This window comes from Cynoglossus semilaevis, chromosome 9 (genome assembly GCF_000523025.1).
Source record: "Cynoglossus semilaevis isolate Cse_v1.0 chromosome 9, Cse_v1.0, whole genome shotgun sequence".
Classification (NCBI taxonomy): domain Eukaryota; kingdom Metazoa; phylum Chordata; class Actinopteri; order Pleuronectiformes; family Cynoglossidae; genus Cynoglossus; species Cynoglossus semilaevis.
Genome location: NC_024315.1, coordinates 402,824 through 424,527, shown reverse-complemented (window position 1 = coordinate 424,527; position 21,704 = coordinate 402,824). Strand labels below are relative to the sequence as shown.

At 40.5% G+C, this 21,704-nt stretch overlaps 4 protein-coding genes across 4 annotated transcripts in view; 2 read left to right on the top strand and 2 right to left on the bottom strand.

The window, feature by feature from the left end:
* ier2b (immediate early response 2b) overlaps positions 1 to 673 on the bottom strand; it is a 952-nt gene extending 279 nt beyond the window's left edge. Inside the window, exon 1 of the mRNA XM_008316237.2 lies at positions 2 to 673. Within this exon, the coding sequence (XP_008314459.1) occupies positions 2 to 525 (524 nt within the window). The 5' untranslated portion in view covers positions 526 to 673. The remainder of the gene's footprint in view (position 1) is intronic.
* A 3,634-nt stretch (positions 674 to 4,307) lies between these two features.
* On the bottom strand, positions 4,308 to 8,420 carry LOC103383190 (cytochrome P450 2J2-like). The gene is made up of 9 exons (XM_008316232.3): positions 8,190 to 8,420; positions 7,495 to 7,657; positions 7,234 to 7,383; positions 6,536 to 6,696; positions 6,243 to 6,419; positions 6,015 to 6,153; positions 5,595 to 5,782; positions 5,093 to 5,234; positions 4,308 to 5,001 (listed from the first exon to the last, which is right to left on the bottom strand). Exons 1-9 carry the CDS (start codon positions 8,379 to 8,381, stop codon positions 4,826 to 4,828), a joined length of 1,488 nt encoding a protein of 495 aa, XP_008314454.1. The 5' UTR covers positions 8,382 to 8,420; the 3' UTR covers positions 4,308 to 4,825.
* A 164-nt stretch (positions 8,421 to 8,584) lies between these two features.
* LOC103383189 (cytochrome P450 2J2-like) lies at positions 8,585 to 11,265 on the top strand. The gene is made up of 9 exons (XM_017035401.2): positions 8,585 to 8,851; positions 8,937 to 9,099; positions 9,275 to 9,424; positions 9,501 to 9,661; positions 9,740 to 9,916; positions 10,007 to 10,148; positions 10,499 to 10,686; positions 10,762 to 10,903; positions 11,009 to 11,265. Exons 1-9 carry the CDS (start codon positions 8,669 to 8,671, stop codon positions 11,182 to 11,184), a joined length of 1,482 nt encoding a protein of 493 aa, XP_016890890.1. The 5' UTR covers positions 8,585 to 8,668; the 3' UTR covers positions 11,185 to 11,265.
* Positions 11,266 to 14,858: 3,593 nt separating this feature from the next.
* stx10 (syntaxin 10) lies at positions 14,859 to 21,452 on the top strand. Its single transcript, XM_008316234.3, has 9 exons — positions 14,859 to 14,929; positions 15,388 to 15,463; positions 16,207 to 16,300; positions 16,668 to 16,762; positions 17,393 to 17,455; positions 18,198 to 18,299; positions 18,559 to 18,665; positions 18,858 to 18,952; positions 19,096 to 21,452. The coding sequence occupies exons 1-9, from the start codon at positions 14,895 to 14,897 to the stop codon at positions 19,170 to 19,172; spliced, it is 744 nt and encodes a 247-aa protein (XP_008314456.1). The 5' UTR covers positions 14,859 to 14,894; the 3' UTR covers positions 19,173 to 21,452.
* The last annotated feature ends 252 nt before the right edge of the window (positions 21,453 to 21,704 follow it).

The window sequence follows — 21,704 nt, the reverse complement described above, 5'->3', positions numbered from 1 at the left end:
GGTTTCTGCGGCCCCGACGCGACAGCTGCCCAGCGGGGCCGCGTACCGCTCCTCTCCGGGCTCTAGCCTCGCCCTCTTGCTGGGAAGGAAGTCGGGCGCCGCCGACGCCTTACTCCGGCGTTTCCTGGACTGCCTCGCCGCCGGGCTCATGTTCTCTTTGTCCTCTGTGATTTCACTGTCACACGCGCACTCCTCTGCCTCCACGGCAGTCTGCGGCGCAGGGCTCAGTGCGCACTGAGGCTCGGTCTGTGCGGGCTCGGCTTCCTGGGGTGGCAACTGTTTCTGCTCCTCGGAGCTGGGGCTGCTGTCCATGGGCTCCTGTGGTGTCGGCGCCCCGGGGGCCTCGCTCTCCCGAGAGGCGTGATAGATGTCCCTGGCAGACCGCATGACCAGAGAGACCAAGAGGCTCCGGTGGAGCCTCAGTCCGCCTCTTTGGGTCCTGGACGCGTACAGTTTGCTAATGGACACCGCCAGGATCCGTCTGGCCTCAGCGTTCACCTCCATGGCTGTTGATGTGGCACTCATTGTTCCTCAGTTATGCGCAATTACGCACTGTACTTTTGGCACATTTAGCGGTTGTGCGTTAAATGGACCGACTGGTCTTGAGTCCGGAGTCAGAGAACAGGTTCCGCTCGGCTCTCGTGACGTTCACGCAGAGAAATGAGAGCCGTGGTGGAGCAGAGCGCGTTTTTATTTCCTCTGTGACGTCACGTGGAGTTCATTCCTTAGTTAGTGACAAACAGGCGCCGCCCACACCCACTACTACAATCACACGCCAGCGCGCGCACGCGCTCGCTGACACACGTGCACGCGCTTTCTCATCATTATCCACATCATAATCACCATCGTGATGTGATTCTGACACCTTCGTCCTGCGGCTGTTGTTCCATCACTCACTAAGACTTTCTACTGAGGAGTTACTGTATGATCAGCCACTTCCGTTTTTGTTTATGTGTCAGCGTTGATACCACAATAAAGGGATTTAAAAGCACCATTTTTTTTTGTTAAAAAGTGAACATCATCCAGTTTAAAAAAAAAATTTAAATCTGTTTTCGCCCTCAATTAATACGATACAAATAAACGAACTCATACAAATATATATATATATATATATAACTACCCTGGCAAAAATAAAAATAATTGTATCATGTTTTCATCCAGAAACAGACCATAAACAGCGTCTGGAGAAACAAAGTTATTTAATTAAGGTTGATTTTTTTCTATAGTTTTTCGTTTAACTTTTCTCCAATAGAACTAAATATGTATTTATAATATTAATTTAAATATTGTCATAATGTCTTAGATAGTTAGATAGATGTGATGTGTTCTAATGTGAGAAAAGAACTAACGTCACTGTGTTTACACTATACTGAAACTAGGCGGCGCTTCGAGGAATTAACGTGGAAGGAAACGTGTCTCATGTTTTGCTTCATCTTTTTCACTCACACACACACACACACACACACTGCGCATTCTCAGTTTCCATATATGGTTTATCCGGTTGTAAAACCCCGTGGGGACGCGCACAGTGGAAAAGCCATGACGTGTGCGCGCAACCGCAGCCTGCTCCCTCCCCCTCCCTGCCTCCACTTTTTTTTTTTTCGTCTTTGGTGATGTGTTAATCCGGCCTCCATATAAGGACCTGTCAGCGGTGTAAACGGGGTTACTAGGCAGCGGCACAGCTGAGGTCAAACTGCAGACAGCTGTCAGCGCCACTGCCCTGTTGTGATATGTTTAAGGAACGTAGGAAACGCAATATTTATTTCACTTCCGTGTAGGTTTTTCAAGCCAACGCCTGCGACTGTTTACAAACCCTGTCTTCTAAAGACGCAATTGCTTCCCGGTTGGTGTTTGTTTTTGTGTTTTTTCTTTCCTTTTTTAAACAAAAGTGATTATGTAACATTATATAACCAATTAAGTTAGAGACTGGTGATTGGTATAAAAATTCACACCAGAATCAAGTCGACTATAAAGTAGAGAACCTGCTGTTCTGAAGAACCGTACACCTTCTGTCAGTGCTGACAAATTATGTCCATAATTGTTATAAAAATCCACACAAACACATTAGCATGAAATGACTATTTAGGTAAATGATAAATGATGTTAGCTTAGCATGTTTTTCACTGCCGCAGCACTGCACCAGTCTGTTATTCATTTGCAGAAGAAAAATAAGACAAAAATCAGATTAATTGTAGCATCACCCCTTATGATTTTTATAGTTTTATATTATACATATATATGGACTATTGTTTAATTTATTTCTTATTTTGAGGTTTGAAACCATGTTCACTCATGTGACCTAATGTTCTAATGATTAATGGTCAAATAAACACACATCACCCACGTTCTGACAACATGGGCGTTTAATGTTCTAATGATTAATGGTCAATAAATCACCCACGTTCTGACAACATGGGCGTGGACAAATAGCTGAGTTGTGAGTCCAAAGATGAGCCACAAAAATATTTAATTTTTTGTTTTGTTTTTTTTTTCTTTCTCCTTTTGTTCATGGCGTAAAAATGTGATGTTTCCCCACAGACCTGTCACGGCTTGTTTAATGTTTATTGACCTCACAGATGAATCGCAGCAGGTCATACTAACACAACCGCTGATTCATTTTTTTAAAAAAATCAGCAATAAATATTCACCCAGTTTAAAAGTTAAACCAAATATTTTTCTTAAATTAAAAAAAAAAGTTTCCTTGTGTTGAAATCTGTTTTGCTGGATGTCAGACAAACACAGGTTCCCAGCACTGGACGACTCCCACAGTAATTACAGTGATTAACTACAGTAATGATACCATTCTGATCAGAGTCCACATCTGTGTATGAATCACACTCAGAGTGTGAACGACACTCTGAGTGATCACTCATTATCAGTGACACGAGGACCTGGTGATTCCCTGCTCCGCTGAAACCATGGAAACCTCTTTAACATTGTTGTGTCTTCCCTCCTGTGTGACGTTACCAGGGACATGTGACACACAAACGGTGTAATGAATACCTTCATACACTGTTCACCGTCGGCAGTGAAGTGGACTGACTTACATAACAATGGCAAATTCTACTGTTAAACCACTTTAAAGGTGTATCCGAAATATACTAACTGCTTGTTTTTGTTTTTTTTATGGCCCCAAAAAATATGTCAAATAGTTAATAATATAAAGTCTGAAAAATGATCCAGATCTATTTAAAATATTGCAAAATGTAATCCAGAAAATAGGGTTTACACAACATTACTATTAAATGTTAATATTAAGAAATGTCTAAAACCTAAGTAAAAAAAAGTTATACAAAAATAATAGACTATAGAAATAAAAGATTATATACAGGTATATTATTAAACCAAATTATACCATTATATTTTCAGTCAAACACTGCTTTTTGTTTTTGCTATATTTACGGTAATTTATGTTTTTTTTTTACAATTGTTTTAGTTAACACCAATGATGATTAAAATTGTACTTATTTTCCAATACTTTACAATTGTTTTAGTTAACACCAATCATGATTAAAATTGTACTTATTTTCCAATTGCAGCTCCACTATTTTCAGATGTAATTTACTATTTAAATCCTTATTTTTGTTTTATATATTTTTTCAGATATTTCTGGTATTCCTAGTAGCTGTGCTGCTTATTTCCAAACCTACATTCTATTCGTGCTCTTGATGACGGAGCTGTCGTAAAAGTAAGGGAAAATCCAAACATGGCCGAGCCTGACTGGTCACCATGGAGACGTAGTGTTATGTAGCATTACGCTCTCACTGCCTAAGGTCAAATTAGAGGTAAGTGTGTGTCTCTCTGTGTGTATGTGTGTACATGCTTTAGCTCTGCTGCATAAACACTGGCTTCTCAGCCTTAGAAATGACCTACTTCCAGATGCTGATGTGTCATAATTCACCTTATAACCCCACACCATAATGACAATATGTAAGTTTAGTTTCTCAGGTGGTGGGCCGTGACCCAAAAGAACATGACCTTTTGAAATGTAGATTAGACCTCGTTTAAATTTCTGAGGCCACATGTGGTTTTGTAATAGGAACTGTGACATCATATGTTCTTCATTTTTTGACTGCTGGTCTGCGACAGCACATGTGGACAGTAGGGAACATTGTATTGTCTAAAAATGGGTCAGTATCTGTGGTACATCTGTGAATCATCGTTCTGTAGCACTAACGCCTGTTCTGTCCTGTGTTGCAGGAAGAACTTTTGTCTAAGTTCCAGGTTTTGTGAGGTGAATTCTCTGGTGAATTTTTCTGTTTCATCTCTGATCACAGTTTCCACTGTAAATACAAACAATTCTATTCTCTTATAAGAATATTTTTATTGAGACTTTAAGTGAATATGTAGCTGTGAAGATAAAACGTTCAAGAGATCTTTTTACATTCAGCACAGCAACATCAAGATGTGCGATACGTAGGCCTCAGTTTTCACATATTAATTATGTTATAATTATTATATATCTTATATAATTATTATAAATAATTACAGACAAGAAAACGTAAAAATAAATTCATTGGATGACAGGATTGAAAATAATAGCTGTGAACTGCGCACCGGTCTGTAAACATAGCAGACAAATAAAAAAAAATACAGTTAAAAAAATAAACTGTTTGTGTTTATAACATGTTGATTCACTTCTTTACTGAATTTGATATGAATTTTAGAAAAATAGATTTTTTCAGCTATTTTCAGCTATGGCTATTGATACAATGCAATTGCGATTTAAAATACTTTATTTAATATAATCATTCTATGCTGCACCAGTAATCGATGTATACATTTTCCGATGTGTAAACACTAACGTACTGTAGTCCTCAGACCCTTATCTCTCTGCAGCTTGAAGGCGATAAGGTTTTGGGGAATGAGTTCCTCCCAACGTAAACTCCAGCGTGGGCTGTTCTCCAGCAGGTGCTGAGAAGGAGAACCTCTGAAGGAGAGAGGTGAAGAAGAGGAACAACTCCATCCTGGCCAGCTGCTCACCAGGACATACACGTTTGCCTGAGGAGGTAGGACACGTCGATCAGGTGTGATGACGCTTCTTTTCTTCACTTAATAATAAAAAAAAAGAAAGTAACAAATTCTTACTCACCCGCTGAAAAGGGGAGAAAGGCCTCCCTCTTCCTCAGTGAACCATCCAGGTTCAGGAAGTGTTCAGGGTTGAAGGAATGAGGGGTTTCCCACATAGACTCATCGTATAAGACAGAGTGCAGTGTTGGAATTATGAAGGTGCCCTTAAGCAAAAAATAAAAAACAAAAACAAAAATTAATATGGTATTTTGCCACCAGGTGTGAGGGTCGTTGCTCCTCTTTTATTTTCTCCCAGTGTGTGCGCTAGTTTTGGGATAAACCCAGAAGAAGTTCAACCAGTCCAACATGGAGCTTTATGCAAAGACTGACAACCAATTATATTCCTTCTCCTTAACCATCGGGAAAACAATGAAATAATTAAGTGTAACCAGTAGTCACCGCAGCGTATTCTACAGTTTAGTTTGGATCTAAAAGTAATTAAAAAGAAATTAACCCATGTGCAGTTAAAGGGAGCCAGTATTTAACAAACAACAGATTAAATGAAGAGTTTTAAAAATCCGTACTTTTGGAATTGTGTATTTGTCGAGCGTGGTGTCCCTGACTGTCATGTGGGCTACGTTCAAGGGCAAGATGTCTCCCATCCTCTGGATCTCATGAATGACTGCATCAGTGTAGGGCATGTTCTCTCTGTCTTTTATTGCGGGCTGTCTGGACTGACCAATCACGGCGTCGATCTCAGCCTGGACTTTCTCTGCAATAAATGAACATATAAGAAGATGTTTATATAAATTTCATCCTAATCAGTCAATATAAATCAAGTCATATCTAAAATCAGAGCCACTCTTTGTATGTCACCACTGTTAGGCTAAGCTCCGCCTCCTACTTCAGTGTCAGAGCTGCACAAACATTCCGTGCTGTGCAGCTGCTCTGACCCAGTTTTAACAGGAGAACCCAGTCTTGGCGACCCGACTCTACACACAGACCTTGTATGTGAGGGTTTTTGACCATGAAAAGCAGTCCCCACAGTAACGTGGTCGATGTCGTTTCAGTTCCAGCAAAGAACAGGTCCAGAGCACACGAGTACAAATTCTCCATTTCTAATCCAGAATCCGGGTCTTCTTTCTGTGAGTGAAAAAAAAATGGACTCAACAAATGACATTTAAAAAAATAATAATAATAAAAAAAATCCCCGCTTTACAAATAACACTCACTTCTCCCATTTCTATGAGGAAATAGTCGATGTAGTCTCTCGGGGACGAGGGGTCAAGGTTTTCTTTATGCTCTTTGACCCTGCTTGTGATATAATCCCTGAGTTTGTACTCCAAAGAGAAAATCCTCTGGTGAGGTCCAGGTAGTCTCTTCACCAGCCAGGGGAAGGTGTTGTAAACCTGCAGGGCATAACAGAAGGGAAAGGTCCTCGTCAGCAGTCCAGGAAACGATAACAAAATTATTCTAAAACCTGATATTGTCCACCAAATTAAAGTATGTAGTAGTTTATTCTCACCTGCACCCACACTGACCCGAACAGGAGTATTAATTCATTAAAGTCTTGGAGAATGGACTGGTACTGCTTGTCAGTGTACTCGAAGCGGTTACCAAAAACCAGGCAGCAGATGATGTTAGAAACAGCATAGTTTATGAGTGACTGGGGGTTCAAGGGCTTTCCTGTAAGACAAGAAGGAAACAGAAAAACAACAACAAAATAAATCGTCACACCGAGTGCAGAAACTCAGTTTGAGGGCCGTGTATCCTGACAAATGGGCTGTAACCTAATCTCCAGATGTGGGCCATGTCAAATATTATTGGTTTAATTTAATTGCTCTGATTGTTCCTGCGATTCACTGTTGTCATGGATAAAGTATAACAACTTTCTTCTGGTGTCTGTACAGTCTAATAATAATAAGTTGTTGTTTGGTGTCTGTACAGTCTAATAATAATAATAGAAGTAAAGTTATAATAGAATTATGTTCACAAATCAATCCGTCCGACCAGATATATACGGCCCTCGGTGCGATTATGGTCTGCGGGCCGTATGTTGTCTTTACACTGTTGGTGTAAGCTGCTTTTGGAGTTCTTCTGAGTGTTTCTGTAGGCGTGTTGAAACTGCAGAGATGATGCCGTGATGTCGAGTGGAGAATGTCCTGCAACACTCTCACACAGAGAGAAGGAGTTCATCATTTGCGTCTTGGTGAAGTTCATTACCGTGCTCAGCTGCAAACGCCTCAGTGAGATACTGACACTCCTGCTGGATGGAGCGCTCCAGGGTCTTCTTGCCCAGACCGAGGTTCTTCAGAGTCTGAAGAGCGAATCTCCTCTGCTGCTTCCATGGTAAACCACTGGACTGAACGATCCCTGCTCAAACGCAAGACGTAACCTGACCTTAAAACCGTGACCTCGTTAACACAGTGCACTTGACAGTCATGCTTTAGAATCAACCACAGAACGCATCACACGTTTACGTACCTTTGTAGGCCGTTAAATCGTTGATCATCGGTATGATGGGACGATCTACGTAGTCCTCCCCGTTTTGGACCAGGGCTTCCCTGACGTGTTTGTAGCCATTGATGACCACGACTCTACTGCCGAAGACGTTGATGCTGAATATTTTCCCGTATTTCTGTGAAAACTGAACAAAGTTTGTAGTTCAGGTTAACAAGAAAACTTTGTCATGTACACTAGTGTTACATTTTGCAAGTCATTGTTTTTCTCGGTTTGTTTGTCATGTGGTAGGAGGCGCCCTTTCACCTGCTTAGATAACACAGGGTTAGTCTTTACATTTCTCCGCTTCATTTCATTGAGAAATGGGTTTGAAATATAACCAGAATCTCAGAATCTCTCTCACTATCATTTTTCCACATTATGTTACGTTTCTTGTGACTCCATGTGAATACAGTCAGTCCAGTAGGTTGTAGCTTCCCACTGGATTTACTGGAAGAACTAGTTTTATTTACTGCCACCGAGCCCTCATTCTGTGCACACGTTATAATCGTTCCTCTTTTCGTTTGTTATGTATTTTTGTGCTGTTTTTTTTTTATTTTTGTGCTGTCACGAGGTCAGAAACCGTAAATCGTCAGCAGTTACCACAGATGGATTAAACTTTCTGACATGTCTGGTATGCCATACACGGTCTATGTAGACGTTACACAAGAACAGCTTACTTCCTCAAACTGCAGGTGAAGTCTAGCAGGCTCGATGCGAAAAATGTCACCTATCAGAAGCAGTGACCGCGGTCCAGGAGGAAAGTTAGCCGGCACTTTGTGCTTCCTGGTATTTACCAACAGCAGAAAAACACACAGAAAAATCAAAGCACTCCAGACGTCTGTCCACTGTATGCTGGATAGCAGATCCATTCCTTCACTTCCCTCTATGTTTTTAAGATTTTGTGGCTTGACCTGATCTTGACTTAGGAACTTAGTTCTTTTTTTAAATCTTCACGTAAAGCTTAGCGTGAATGCAACCCAATGCAAACAGAGAGCTGCTTAGACTCCACCCTGTCTTCTATCACAAAGGTCCCACAGGGATACTGTTATATAACCCTTCCTTTTAGGAACTCTTTTTTTCTCTCTGTGTATTCCACTCTTAATGTCAAAGTCTGAAACAGCCTCGGAAAACTGCAAGACCTCTAAAAAATAAAACTATGATTTTCCAAGCACTTTTGGACTGTATGGACTTCACAGGTTGGCTGCTGTTGGCTTTTGCACTGTTACTTTTGACAGATGTGATAAAAAACTGGAGACGCAGCGACTCCCCCCCCGGACCGTTGGCTTTGCCGTTTTTTGGAAACGTCTTCACTGGTGTTGATTTCGAATCTATCCAGAAGGTGAGTTGAACAGAAACCGTAAATCGTGGAGAAACGATGAAATGTCTTGACAGAAATCAACTCAGATTTTGCTTTTCTAATGCAGCTGGCTGAGAAGTACGGTCCTGTGTTCAGCTTGAGGAGAGGCAGTCAGAGAATGGTGTTTATTTCGGGATACAAGATGGTCCGCGAAGCTCTGGTCAACCAGCTGGACAGCTTTGCTGATCGACCGATAATTCCTCTGTTCCACGACACCTACCAGGGCCTTGGTAAAAAAAAAAGAAAAAAAAAAGAAATCCTTAAATCAAAATCAACAAATGTTAGAAAGGTCAACGTTGTCAGAATTATGAGGGCCAAAGATGTGGATCACTTACTGTTGATGTCTTTGGGTGAATTCTGTTTACATCACAAACAAACTAAAATTCCTATTTCTATGTATTCAAGGCATATCACTGAGTAACGGTTACCTGTGGAAGAAACAAAGGAAGTTCACCAACATTCACCTGCGCTACTTTGGAGAAGGACAGAGGTCAATGGAAAAGTCCATTCAAGTGGAATGTAATTGTCTTTGTGAGGCGTTTAAAGAAGAACAAGGCAAGTAGTAAAATGGAAAACAAATTTAAGCTTTTATGAGAAGCTGAAAAGAGCTCAACTGAAGTTGTTTTTCCAGGAAGACCTTTCCAACCACATTCTACTATAACCAGTGCTGTGTCCAACATCATCGCCTCGGTGGTCTTCGGACATCGGTTTGAGTACAGCGATGAAATCTATCGTAAAGTTTTGGAGTTGGACAGTCAAGCCGTGTTTCTCGCTGGCTCGGCTCGGGCTCAGGTAATTAACGGCTAATTCATCATCACGGTACCTCAAAAAACTGTACTACCGTGTACTTTTTTCCCCTGTCACCCACAGCTGTACGATGCCTTCCCTGGCCTGCTAAAGTACTTCCCCGGGCCTCACCAGACGGTTCTCTCCAACTACAGAGAGATCAAAAATTTCCTGAGGAAACAGATAGAGAAGCACCAGGAGGATTTGAACCCAGAGGAACCTCGAGATTACATTGATGTTTATCTGACAGAGATTGAGAAGGTCGGACTTTTGAGACAAGCCAAATGCTTAATGTGGTACATTTGCGACTCTGGAGTGGGATGAACTGAATCGATTTATTGATGTTCTCAGAATAAAGGGGATCCTGCGGCTGGCTTTAACATCGAAACCCTGTTGATCTGCACCCTTGATATGGTCGAAGCTGGGACAGAAACAACTGCCACCACTTTACGCTGGGCTCTTCTCTACATGATGCACTACCCAGAGATACAGAGTCAGTCCAGTACATGTGTGTTTTTACCAGTGGTTATTTGTGTCGCTGTTAATCATAGGACATAAGTTTAGTAAGTTTTATCAAGGTGTGTTTCAGGGACCTTACTTTGGGAATTTTCTAGCTAACTTCTAGCAATCTTTTTAGCTAACGTCTATTGGTGTTTTATAGAAACTTAGAGCAAATTGTGCAAAAAACCCCAAACAAAACCAAAAAACATTTTGGACTGCTTACATTTTTTCTTTGACAGCTATTGTAAATTTAGTTAAGACTCAATCAGGTTTCACTAGCTTTACCTTTCCTGAACCTGCTGCTGAACAGAGAAGGTCCAGGAGGAGATTGACGTCCCACAGAGAAGGTCCAGGAGGAGATTGACGCAGTCATCGGTCAATCTCGTCTGCCCACCATGGCCGACAGACCCAACCTACCGTACACTGACGCGGTCATCCATGAGATACAGAGGCACGGGAACATACTTCCCTTAGGTTTTCCCAAAATGGCCAGTAAGGACAGCATGCTGGGAGGATACTTTATACCTAAGGTAATGCAAATAGTCAAGGTTAAAGAAAAACAAAACAATGCAACCTCTGCAAAGGTCTCGTTTTTTTCCCCCCAGGGCACAGTAATATCTGCCATACTGTCATCCGTACTGTTTGATGAAAGTGAGTGGGAGAATCCGCACGCTTTCAGCCCTGAGCACTTCCTGGATTCTGATGGCGCTTTTCGCAAGAGAGACGCTTTCTTACCATTCTCTGCTGGTTTGTCCTATACATTTTTTGTTAATACACGATTTCCCAGATTATAACTGACAAATGTATCTTTATGTAATCTTTCACTCCTGTTGCTTGTCTTTCTCTCTCCAGGTAAACGTGCGTGTGTTGGTGAGCACTTGGCCAGAATGGAGTTGTTCCTTTTCTTCACATCTGTGCTCCAGCGTTTCACCATCTCCCCGGCCCCTGGAGAAAAGCCCAGACTGGAGATTGTGATGGGCTTTACCAATGCCCCAGAGGCGTACAGCATGTTGGCCATACCTCGATAATGTTTTTTTACTCCCTCTAAGCTGCTCCTTCTCTGTAAGACAGGGAGAGAAAAGGAGCTGCAGTAAAGAAGGATGGAAGAATCTGATTTAATCATTTATTCATCGTTAAATCATGGAATCATCTGAATTTAAGATGCAGTACATCTCAATAGTAGCTCACTGATGCTATTCATCTTTTATACACGATCGAGAAAAATATTTACTCAGCAAAAAAAAAAAAGCGATGCTATTCATCTTTTATACATGATCAAGAAAAATATTTACTCAGCAAAAAAACAAAAGAAAAAATGCTTCTTTGTACCCTATATTTGCCATGCACTCAATGAGCCTCTTATAACCTGCTATGGTTTTTAAGACTCAAGGCCAGATCAGCTCCACCTCCGGTAACTTCCCCTGAAAACCCATCTTGATAAAGTTAACTCTTTTCTTTGTCCGTTAGTTCTCTTCTGGCCAACAGGAGTCCTTCAACATTGAGCTCATTATTTCCAGCACGTAGACTACAAAAGAGACAACCCAACCTACAACAGTATGTGTTGGCCTCTCTTTTTGTCATGAATCTGTTGCCAAGAAAGCAGCTCGAAGCTTCTCTTAAATCAAATGTACTTCTTGCTGAAGGAGGGCGGCGTGCGGCGCATAACGGTGAATAGAAAAAGTCAAGTCGGAGACGAGAAGTTTGGAAACTCTGAACAAGTGCCCCAGTGTATACCTGACAGCTGGGCAGAATCATACAGCAGCTGCAGTTGCTGGGTGACTGTAACAAACAAATGCAGTTGTCATAGTAGCTCCGTGTTGTGATCACATACACTTACTTCAGTCAGACATGTACGATATAATTTGAGGCAGTAAAACCATCACGTAACAGCGGCCGTAATGATGCTTCGGTGACATCAGCTTCACTTCACAAGTTTTCAAACTGAGGTCACCGTTGTGATGGTTTTCAACTGAACTACATACCAAACATTTATATTGCAAACAGTGAAAGTCTAAAACCAAAAAGCTAAAAACAAATGTTTGAACTGAAAGGTGCAGAATATGCAAAATAGATGGCTCTCAATGAATTTTAAAAATTTGAAATTCTCTATATTTTTTTATTGTTCCACTGCAAATATTCATACATATATATATATATTCATGACTGTATATTTCCTGATGAGATTTTTTTACAAGATTTTAAATACTCTAAATGTTGATAATGTACCATGTAATGAATGTACAACTGCACACCACCAAATATCAGTTTTACTGTTTTACTGTAGTATATCACAACCTCATACTTTAATTCTTTTTTTTCTAATTTAGTTGGATTATTGCATGTGTGTCACCAAGGAATTTTTTTTTTCTGACAGATGCAACTTGATGATCTCTATTTGCATTTCACCATGGAATTAAACTCTCGTAATACAAACTTCCGCGCAGTGGAACATTTTTATATCATTAGTTTAATTGTTCTCTAATAAACTATTTCCAAAACATTGCAGCCGTGTGACTCTCCTGACCTACGTACTTCCGCGCAGTGTAACTTTTTTATATCATTAGTTTAATTGTTCATTGCAGCCGTGTGACTCTCCTGACCTGTCATCTTGAAATTAGGTCACCTTAAAAGCACCGTAAGCGTCTGGGGCAGAGTGTTATTTTTAACCAGTGGTTGCCCTCGTTCTTCTGCTGTGCCTTGTGTAAAGGCTGAAAAAATTTCCTGCTCTACCTCTCTGTGTTAAAATGACTCAATGTTTTCCACTGAAGCCGACGTGTGTTTAGTCAAACTGGACAGTATTGTCTCTCTCTCTCTCTCTCTCTCTCTGTGTCTCTCTATGTCTCTCTCTCTCTCTCTCTCTCTCAGCACAAGTATCTGGTGTCTTCATCTCTGGGTTTTCAGAAGGGAATTTTTCCTTACTCGAACTCAGTTAAGAATCTGTAGGGGCATTTCTCATGCGTGATGTCACACCTAATGGGCGTGTCCAATAGTGAAAAGCGGAGAAGCAGGAATTTCCTCCAGACTAATCCGTGACATGATATAAAAACAATCTCCACCATCACTTTCTTTGGCCAGGTGAAGCGTGTGTGGCTGGGTGGATTCCTTTTAATGTTTGTTTTCTTCTGCTTGGAAGCAATCAGACGGAAATATTTGTGGGTGAAAATAATTCAAACTTAATACATTAAAATGACTGAATCGCAAATTTAACTTAAAGCTTTTAGGCACAAACACACCAGAGCAAAATCTCAACCAAAATAAAACCTTGTGTGTTAACATTAAACATCAAAAGAGACAAAGTTGTCATCCTTTATCAAAAGTGAACTAACTGCCCCCGTCAGTGTGACGATGCCTTCAGTGGAGTTTACAACTGCAACTGCAATTTTCACAGGAAGGGGTGGGAGGAAGTGCAATGCGGGGGCGGGGAGGGGATCTCTGAGGGGAGGGAGGAGACAGGATGAGGGCAGGAAGGAGCCGAACAGGACAGGGTGGGAGAAATGGGCGGTACAGGAAGGGCAGCTGTGAAGAAAGAACAATAGTACATGATGTAGGCAGCACTGGAGGATTTGCTGAATGGGCATTTTGGCTTCTACCTACAAACACACAGTTTACTGTACACACTTCAATGCATTATGTCCACATTAAATAATGTCAATATTGCAGTATACCACTTTGTGAAAACACAGTTAATGATGTGATGTGCTGCGTGCCAAAGTTTTAGTGGCATCATTATTTTAATGTCATTCCTGACATGAGGTCATATATTCTATAAGTCTTAGGTCGTTTTTTTTCCCTGCTCTCTTGCACAACACGTTGTTTTTTTCCCTGCTCTCTTGCACAACACTGGCAGCTCTGTGCCGGGAGACCACAAACTCCAAATGCTCCAGATTTTTAACTGGGTGGAGTCCAACTTTTCCACTCCACAGTACAAACAGTGGAGTGACCTACTTCACAGAAAATGCATTTTGTCTAAAGTGAATATTTACACTGGCAATAAGAAGTGAGTTTTTTCATTTGTTTGGTTTACTATTAGATGATGGTTTGCTCTTTTAATTTCCACTTTCACTGTTGCTTACTTTGTATGCACTGTGTTTTTATTATGCCTGTTAATGCTTTTCTTTTTCAGTGCTGGTGCAATATGACAGGGACTATAAAAAAACCAAAATCACACTCTGTTGTTGTAGGCTGAGGCTTACACAGGAAGGTGCTCAATCCTGGCCAGTGTTTCCTGTAACTCTATCTATCCTGACATTACTGTAAGTCCATATTTATCAGTACATCAGGTGCATTGTAGAAAAGTCCACAGGAGGTTTTAGGACCATGCAAAAGGAAATGGTAAACTCTAGATTTTGTAAACACTTGCTTTAAAAGCACCGGCAATTTGTTGTGTAAACTCAGCTGTGCTGTAATTACTGTCAACTTTATTGGTGATTGTATAACTGTTGCCATGGCACCTAATTTTCCCCAGATGTTTGCTTGTGAGTTATTTTACGATCGTATTCATACAAAACAGATTTTCTTCCATTTCCTATGATTTATGCCATTATTTTTGTCCTTTTCTTTTCTTTTTATTTATTTATTTCTCCTTTTATATTTTACCATTTATTTTCGATGTTTTCTTAACTTCTACGTTTATTTCTTTGAGATGGTGGATTTTTTTTAATTTTTATTCATTTAAAACTTTATTTATTGCTCTTTTGGTTAGTGCGCATGCGCAGGCAAGGAAGCGGAAGTAGGCATCATGTCGGTGGAGGATCCGTTCTTCGTTGTGAAGGGGTAAGAAATAAACACGAAAACCTTAAAACTAAACATTCCTTCATGCACACTCGTGTTGTTACATCAAACTAGTCACCAGCTAACACCTAACAATGTGTCTGTCTCTGTCAAAACTAAGCTCAATTGCTATCTACCACGAAAGTGAGCTCAGAGGCTACTTTCGGCTAATTAGCTTACTCGCTAACAGCCAGTTTGTTTTGATTCGAGACTATACAGAAGGTGCTCGGGTATTCGCTGGGTTTATGTTGTTGTCCTCGAGAAAAACAACCACACAGGACGATATGGGTGAATGATTGCAGAATGCGACACGTATTGAATCACTTGGTGTTCGTTTTTTTTGGTTCAACGATAGGCGTAGCAGCATAGCTTCGGCTGAAACTCAACAGACATGTGTGAAAAATGAAGCCCCTAAGGCAGCATAGTTAACGCATGGTTGTGTTTTCTTTGCTTGTGACCAGGGAGGTCCAGAAGGCCCTGTCCCGTGCCCATGGTCTGTACACCCGGTGGGAGGAACTACTGCAAGATGGGACACAGGTGAGGGCAGCTGACATTCCTTACTCGCTACAGTTCTACTGATTTATTCAAGGTGAAACACAATCACGATCAAATGTTTGTTCGCAATAAGCACTGCAAACAACCTCACTATCTGGTACAGGAAATTTAAAGTCAGCCCTAAAACAACCTCACTACCTGGTACAGGAAATTTAAAGTCAGCCCTACATTTAACAGATTTTAACACTTATTACTAACTTTTTAAAAATAGTGTTTGAACGTATTAAACTGTTGGTGAACAGGAGCACAGCCAATCAGAGACAAAAACCCGTCCATGCTTTGACTCTTATTGGTTTAGGTTGCAATATGATCCTACCATGAGATTCAGTTCGATCACAGGAGAACATACAGAGAGATGTATGTTTTCATTCGAGCAGAGTCAGATGACTTGGATAAATTAGTAGTTGCACTCTGGAGCCCTGGTAACAATTATGAGGCTCGTGAACATGATCCATGAGCATATTTATATCCTGCCAGGGTATATTTAAAGGGAGTGATATCTAAGGTTTTAACTTGGATTCCAAAACAGAAATGTATTATATCATGAAGACGTATTTTGTCAACTCCATATAAATTTACGTCTGTCACATGTAATTATAGACGTAGTGCCTATCCTCCACAACATTTTTTAGAGTTAAAAGTAACTGCTTTCGGCATGTATACTACTGCATGTAGATTATTTATCCTGTATGTTCGTATGTATAGTTAGTAATTTTTCCCCTCAGGTCAGTCGGGACGAACTGGACTGGAGTGCCAACGAGCTACGGAATTGTCTCAGAGCCATAGACTGGGACCTGGAGGATCTCAGTGAGACCATCAGTATCCTTAAAAGAAGAATAAAAACACAGTCTTCATATTATTTCATAACTTCTTTCAAAGAAGTATGATTCTAATAAAAACTAAAAAAAAATCAAGCACAGAGGGGATGATGGCGCCCTTTTGTTTAATAGCTCATCACCTCAGGGAGCTGTAACTCATGAGTCATGAATGACAACAGTATGTTGCAAAATAATAATAGAATCATTATGAAAGCCATGTTTGGAAAATGTATTTTTAATAAATTAAAGGTTTTCAGCTTTACACATTTTCCACTTGATACTTTCACTTAGTGAAAGTGTCATGAGTTGAAGATTATGAAACAAAGTAGACTTGTCTCTGTTCTGTTTGATCCTTCACTGTTTCTCAGGTATTGTTGAATCAAACCCAGGGAAGTTCAGACTTGGAGATAATGAACTTCAGGAGAGAAGAGACTTTGTCGATCGAACCAGAAAAGCCGTCCAGGTACATTTCCTTAACACGGAAGGTGCTAATTATTACATAAAATCTTTTCACATGTTGTGAATATTCATTATGACGTTATGACTCCAAATCATTCCAATGTATCTTGTGTAAAGTTTAAACAAATCACACATTTCTACATTTTTCTTTCTGTTGATGTCTTTATTTTTTTCATCAATCATTTTCAAAACACAGCCATCTTTTACACTAATAATCGTCAAAGTGAGTAGAACAATCAAAATGAAACAAATTGGTCTTTTTACTAAAAGATTTTTTTTTTTACAAAAGTAAACAACAGGCTGTTGCTGTGAAATCTCCTTGAATTGAACATCACTCGACTGCTTGTTTTTTAAGATCCACTGTTGCTGCGGTGGAAAATGTGAGTTGCACTAGACAAACGAGTGAAGGTGTGATCCTTAAAATAGACTCAAAGGAATGGAGTCATCTGAGACTAACACAATGTTTGAGACAAAACACAAACGGTTTTCATGACTCATTGATTTGCTGCACCGTAGAAAATGACATGTATGCAGGTGTTGACGCCGACTGTCACTTTAAAGGTGATCATTTTTTTTCCTGACGATTGTTTTGGTGAGGTGTTAATCATGTGTGTCTGTGTGTATCTGTGTGCAGGAGATGAAGGATCAGTTGTCCAGTCCTTCTGTTGTGGCTCAAGCAGAGAAGAAAAACAGACAGGTTGGTGGAAAGTTGAAGTGTTTTTTTTTCTTTTCTTTTACAGTAATACATTTTTAAAACTGACATCATGTTTCCAGATGAGCTCCTCTTACATCTTACAGTAGACCTGAGGTGTACAAGACAGAGTCAAAATTACAATTGAAAGCAGGATATAAATAAACTAAGGATTTGCACTGATTTGTAATTTAATTTGTTTTAGTTCAGTAAGAACCAGGGCTGCTCATTTATGGCAAAAATTAAATCCCCATTATTTTATTTACAGTGAAATCAGGATTATTCAAAATGATTATTCATTGAGTTGAGAGTTTCCATTTATTGAACTTGCTGTAATATTTAACGTTAAACTGATTTAAAAAAATGTAAACAGAGTGGAAAAAAATAATTTTGTGACTTGTCGGGGATGTAGTTACAGTGTAGGACAGAATGACGGCAACATGTGAGCAAGGCCTTTGGCAAGATAAATCGTTTTATTTTAATTGTCTTGTTTTCATAATCGTGCAAAGCCAAAATTGTAATCGAAATCAAAATTGGATTCTTGGCCCAGCCCTAAAAAGAACTGCAGTTTTTTCCATGGACGTCAGTGGGGTCTGAATGTGTTGGAGTGACGGAAACACTGTCGTTCATTTTAGTCTGGTCACCTTTATTGTCGTTTGCTCCTTGTCAATATGGCACCAGTCTCAATTGTCTTTTCACCCATCAGCCACAGTTTGTCTGTCCTAACCACACGTTGTGCCTTTTCTAGGCTCTGCTGCCCCCGTCGGCTCAGGACAGGTCAACGGGACTTGAAGCCCATCTGGTGTCTGCGAACTCTAGGTACATTCAGGAGCAGCAGGAGCAGCAGCAGGTACCAACAGAGGGAGGTTGTTGAAGACATTTACGAAGAGGGTTTGGAATTGTGGGTCAGAGTGGAGTGGGACGACAGGCGCGGTCCTGGTCCGCACCATGGGGCAGTGAAAAAATAAGGCATGGTAATTAGTTTGTGAAATTACAGTAATCTGGTTTCCTTTTTAAATGACGTGTTTCAGTAGAAGAATGACACTCACTGCACGTTCATTGATTCCGCCGTCCGTTCATCTTGATGGACAGCTTGTGTCTGTGTGCAGCTCATCATGCAGGATCAGGATGAGCAGCTGGAGTTGGTGTCGGGCAGCATCAGAGTTCTCAAGGACATGTCGGGTCGTATAGGAGACGAGCTTGACGAGCAGTCTATGTGAGTAGGCACGCACACACACACACACACAAACAAACACAAGCATAAGCATGTTTGCTGAAAGCCTTGTTTGAACTTGAGCAAAGGTCTCTAGTCAGCAATCTCCCTGACTTTCATTTTAAACTCAAACTTCCCCTAGTGGTCTGACAATGTAAAATAAAATTAAAATCACAATGTTCCTTCTGTCTTCAGTATGTTGGGAGATTTTGGAGATGAGATGGACCAAACCTCGTCTCGCATGGACTCTGTCCTGAAGAAACTGGAGAAGGTGTCCCACATGACCAGCAGTGAGTAAATCATTGGTTTCTCGCTGTTTAATGAAGTTTTTGAAGAGGTTCACTTTAGATCTGTGTTTTTGTCTGCTGGTGTTTTTTTAATTTTATTTTTTATTCTTTCTAATGAAGTCAACTTCTTTTCTGCCGTGTCTCAGGTCGCAGGCAGTGGTGTGCCATTGGCGTGCTGGTCGCCATCCTGATCGTCACCCTCATTCTCTTCTTCGTCCTCTGATGTCAGTGACCGCTCGCTGTCTCCACGACACTCACCCCCGCCTCCACTTGCACAGTCGGACTGATGCTGGAGGACCTCCGTCACTCTCTCCGTCCCTTCTGTTATTTTAACGCTGAGAAGAACCTGATGATCTGCAGGGAGACGTTTTGATGATTCCTCTCTCTGCGCTTTGGTAATTCTGGCGGGGAAATTTCAAATCTGCTCGTAGGTGTGAGCAGCAGAATTTCACCCCTGCTGGTTTTTTAATTTTTATTTTATTTTTTTTCTTAAAGGTACATTTGAGTGATTGTTGGAAATATTCATGCTGGATGAGAATTTAGCGTCAGGCTGATGTTACTGATGTTAAAGACACATTAGAAAGCAAACAGATTATGAAGCTGAACGATTCAGGAGAAACAACTCCTGCCGATGAGCCAGACCCCCTGAACCCACCTTGCAGTAAATAGTTCTAACCAGTCAATTGCAATGCAACATCCATTTACAAGAGCCCAGAAATTCTGACGGTACTAAAATGCAGCCGGTGTCCCTGGTGATTGGGTTGCATTGAGCCATTTTCAAAGTCAAAATGTGTGACTTTTAAAGCCGGTTAGCGACACGAGAAAATCACTGAAACTGTAGTTCTTTATTTTAGAAAGTCTTGTCCAAAAACTCTGTTACCAAAGTGTTGTAAAAACATAGTAACGTAATGTAGTAAGGCAGGGGTAAAAAAAAAGCATTTTGGTCAAAATGACAAATGTTCTTGTGTTTTTAACCGACATCAGAGAAGAGAGAGAGAGAGAAATGCTGTAGGATTAGGCCTTTTGTTCAGTGTTGCCTTAAATCTATTGTATAACCTGGTCCAGTATGCGGTGCATGTACTGTATTGCACGCGACTCAGTTAAAGGTAACAGCAGGAGAATCTTAGTCCACTGTTGTTGTGTTTGCGCGAGGCACAGATTCTTTTCACATCTTAGTCACGCCGGAACATCAGCTGCTGCCGGTTGTTTATAGTCAATATAAACACAGACACACACAGACGTCCAGTCCTCTGCTGGTCGCCTACTCCGGAGCCACTCTGCCCACTGACGTTGTTGTGTCTGCAGCAGCAGCAGCAGCCGCCGCCTCAGTGCGTCCGCCCCACCCCGCGTGGGCTTGAGCACGTGATTGGCTCACGCTGCTCCGTGAGCGGCAGCCTCAGGTCAGGGCAAGTGGGTTCTCTCAGCTTCATCACTGAGGAGTCGAGGAGCAGTTGCTGGGCAGGATGTCTCCACAGTGAGGCAGAGGTTTAGGCTTAGAGCTCCCTCTGCTGGATGCTTTGTGTTGTGCGTCTCTTTTCCTTTACTTTTGTTTCCCCCCACCACTCCAGACCTAAAGTTGACAAATTTTTGTCATCATCACACAGGTATTTTATCATCTCTTTCTGATACAAGCTAATGTGAATATTTTAACACTACAACCAGGCACTGATTTTTTTCTCTCTCTCCATACATTATCAACCTGTTTTTGTTTGGAAAATTGAGATATTCTTAAATATATAGAAAAGATAAATAGACACATCAGTCTGTAATATGGTGGATATTGGGTGTTTTTAGCACAATTGCAACAGTTATTTCAGGTTTTAAAAATGCCAAATTATATGTTTTGTCATTTTATTTAATTTTCCACAACTTAAGCATTACATCTAAAGCCTGCGCATAAATCTTTATTAGGTAACAAACAAAAAATAGCTTCTGTCCTGACCGGTGTCTTGTTGCTATGGTCTAAGTTACTTGGTCGACACTCACTCCTTTACAGTGTTTTGTCAAAATTGTCCAAAGTTTTCCATGCACTATTTTCCTAACATTGTGACCATGATTTGAACACAACACAAAGTTTGTATATAGGAAATTAAAGCGACAGATGTTTGTAGAATACTCTGCACAGTCACAACGAATGAATGGTTTAAACTCAAATAACAAAAACAAATCTTATTGATTGAAGTCTTTGTTGAAACAACGGAAATCTGTCTTTCAAACGAAACGAACTTACCTGAAGTGCCAAAAGACTCTTATCTGCTTATTGTAGGAGTTTATAATAAGCTGATTTTATTGTTTTTGTCTTCTACTGTAAACCTGTCACTGCTTTCCTGTGTTTTGTGTTTTTCCCCTGTTAGGACTGAACTTTACATTCACTACATGAAGAGCTGATGTTACCTGGCAGCTGTTGCTGTTATCAGACAAAAATGTAGTAGCACACCGATTTGTTACAGGCAAGTTTATGAGACAATTTAAGATTGAATAAAGCTTTTAAATATAAAAAAAGTTAATGGATACGTTTATTTTTTGATATTGTGCTTGTGAAGATTTCATCACAAAAAGTCAAAAACTTTCTAATGGTTGTTAATCAATATATTGTTTGTAAAACCTAAATCTAACTGTGAGAGCGCAACAAAAAATCTGTTAATAGGCTGTGCTCAAGCTTTTGGGTCCGTCTAACTTGGCTTCTCTTCTGACTGAGGGGAAAGTCATAATAGGGTGTCACTTTCAATCGGTGTGATGCAATTGCAATTTTTTT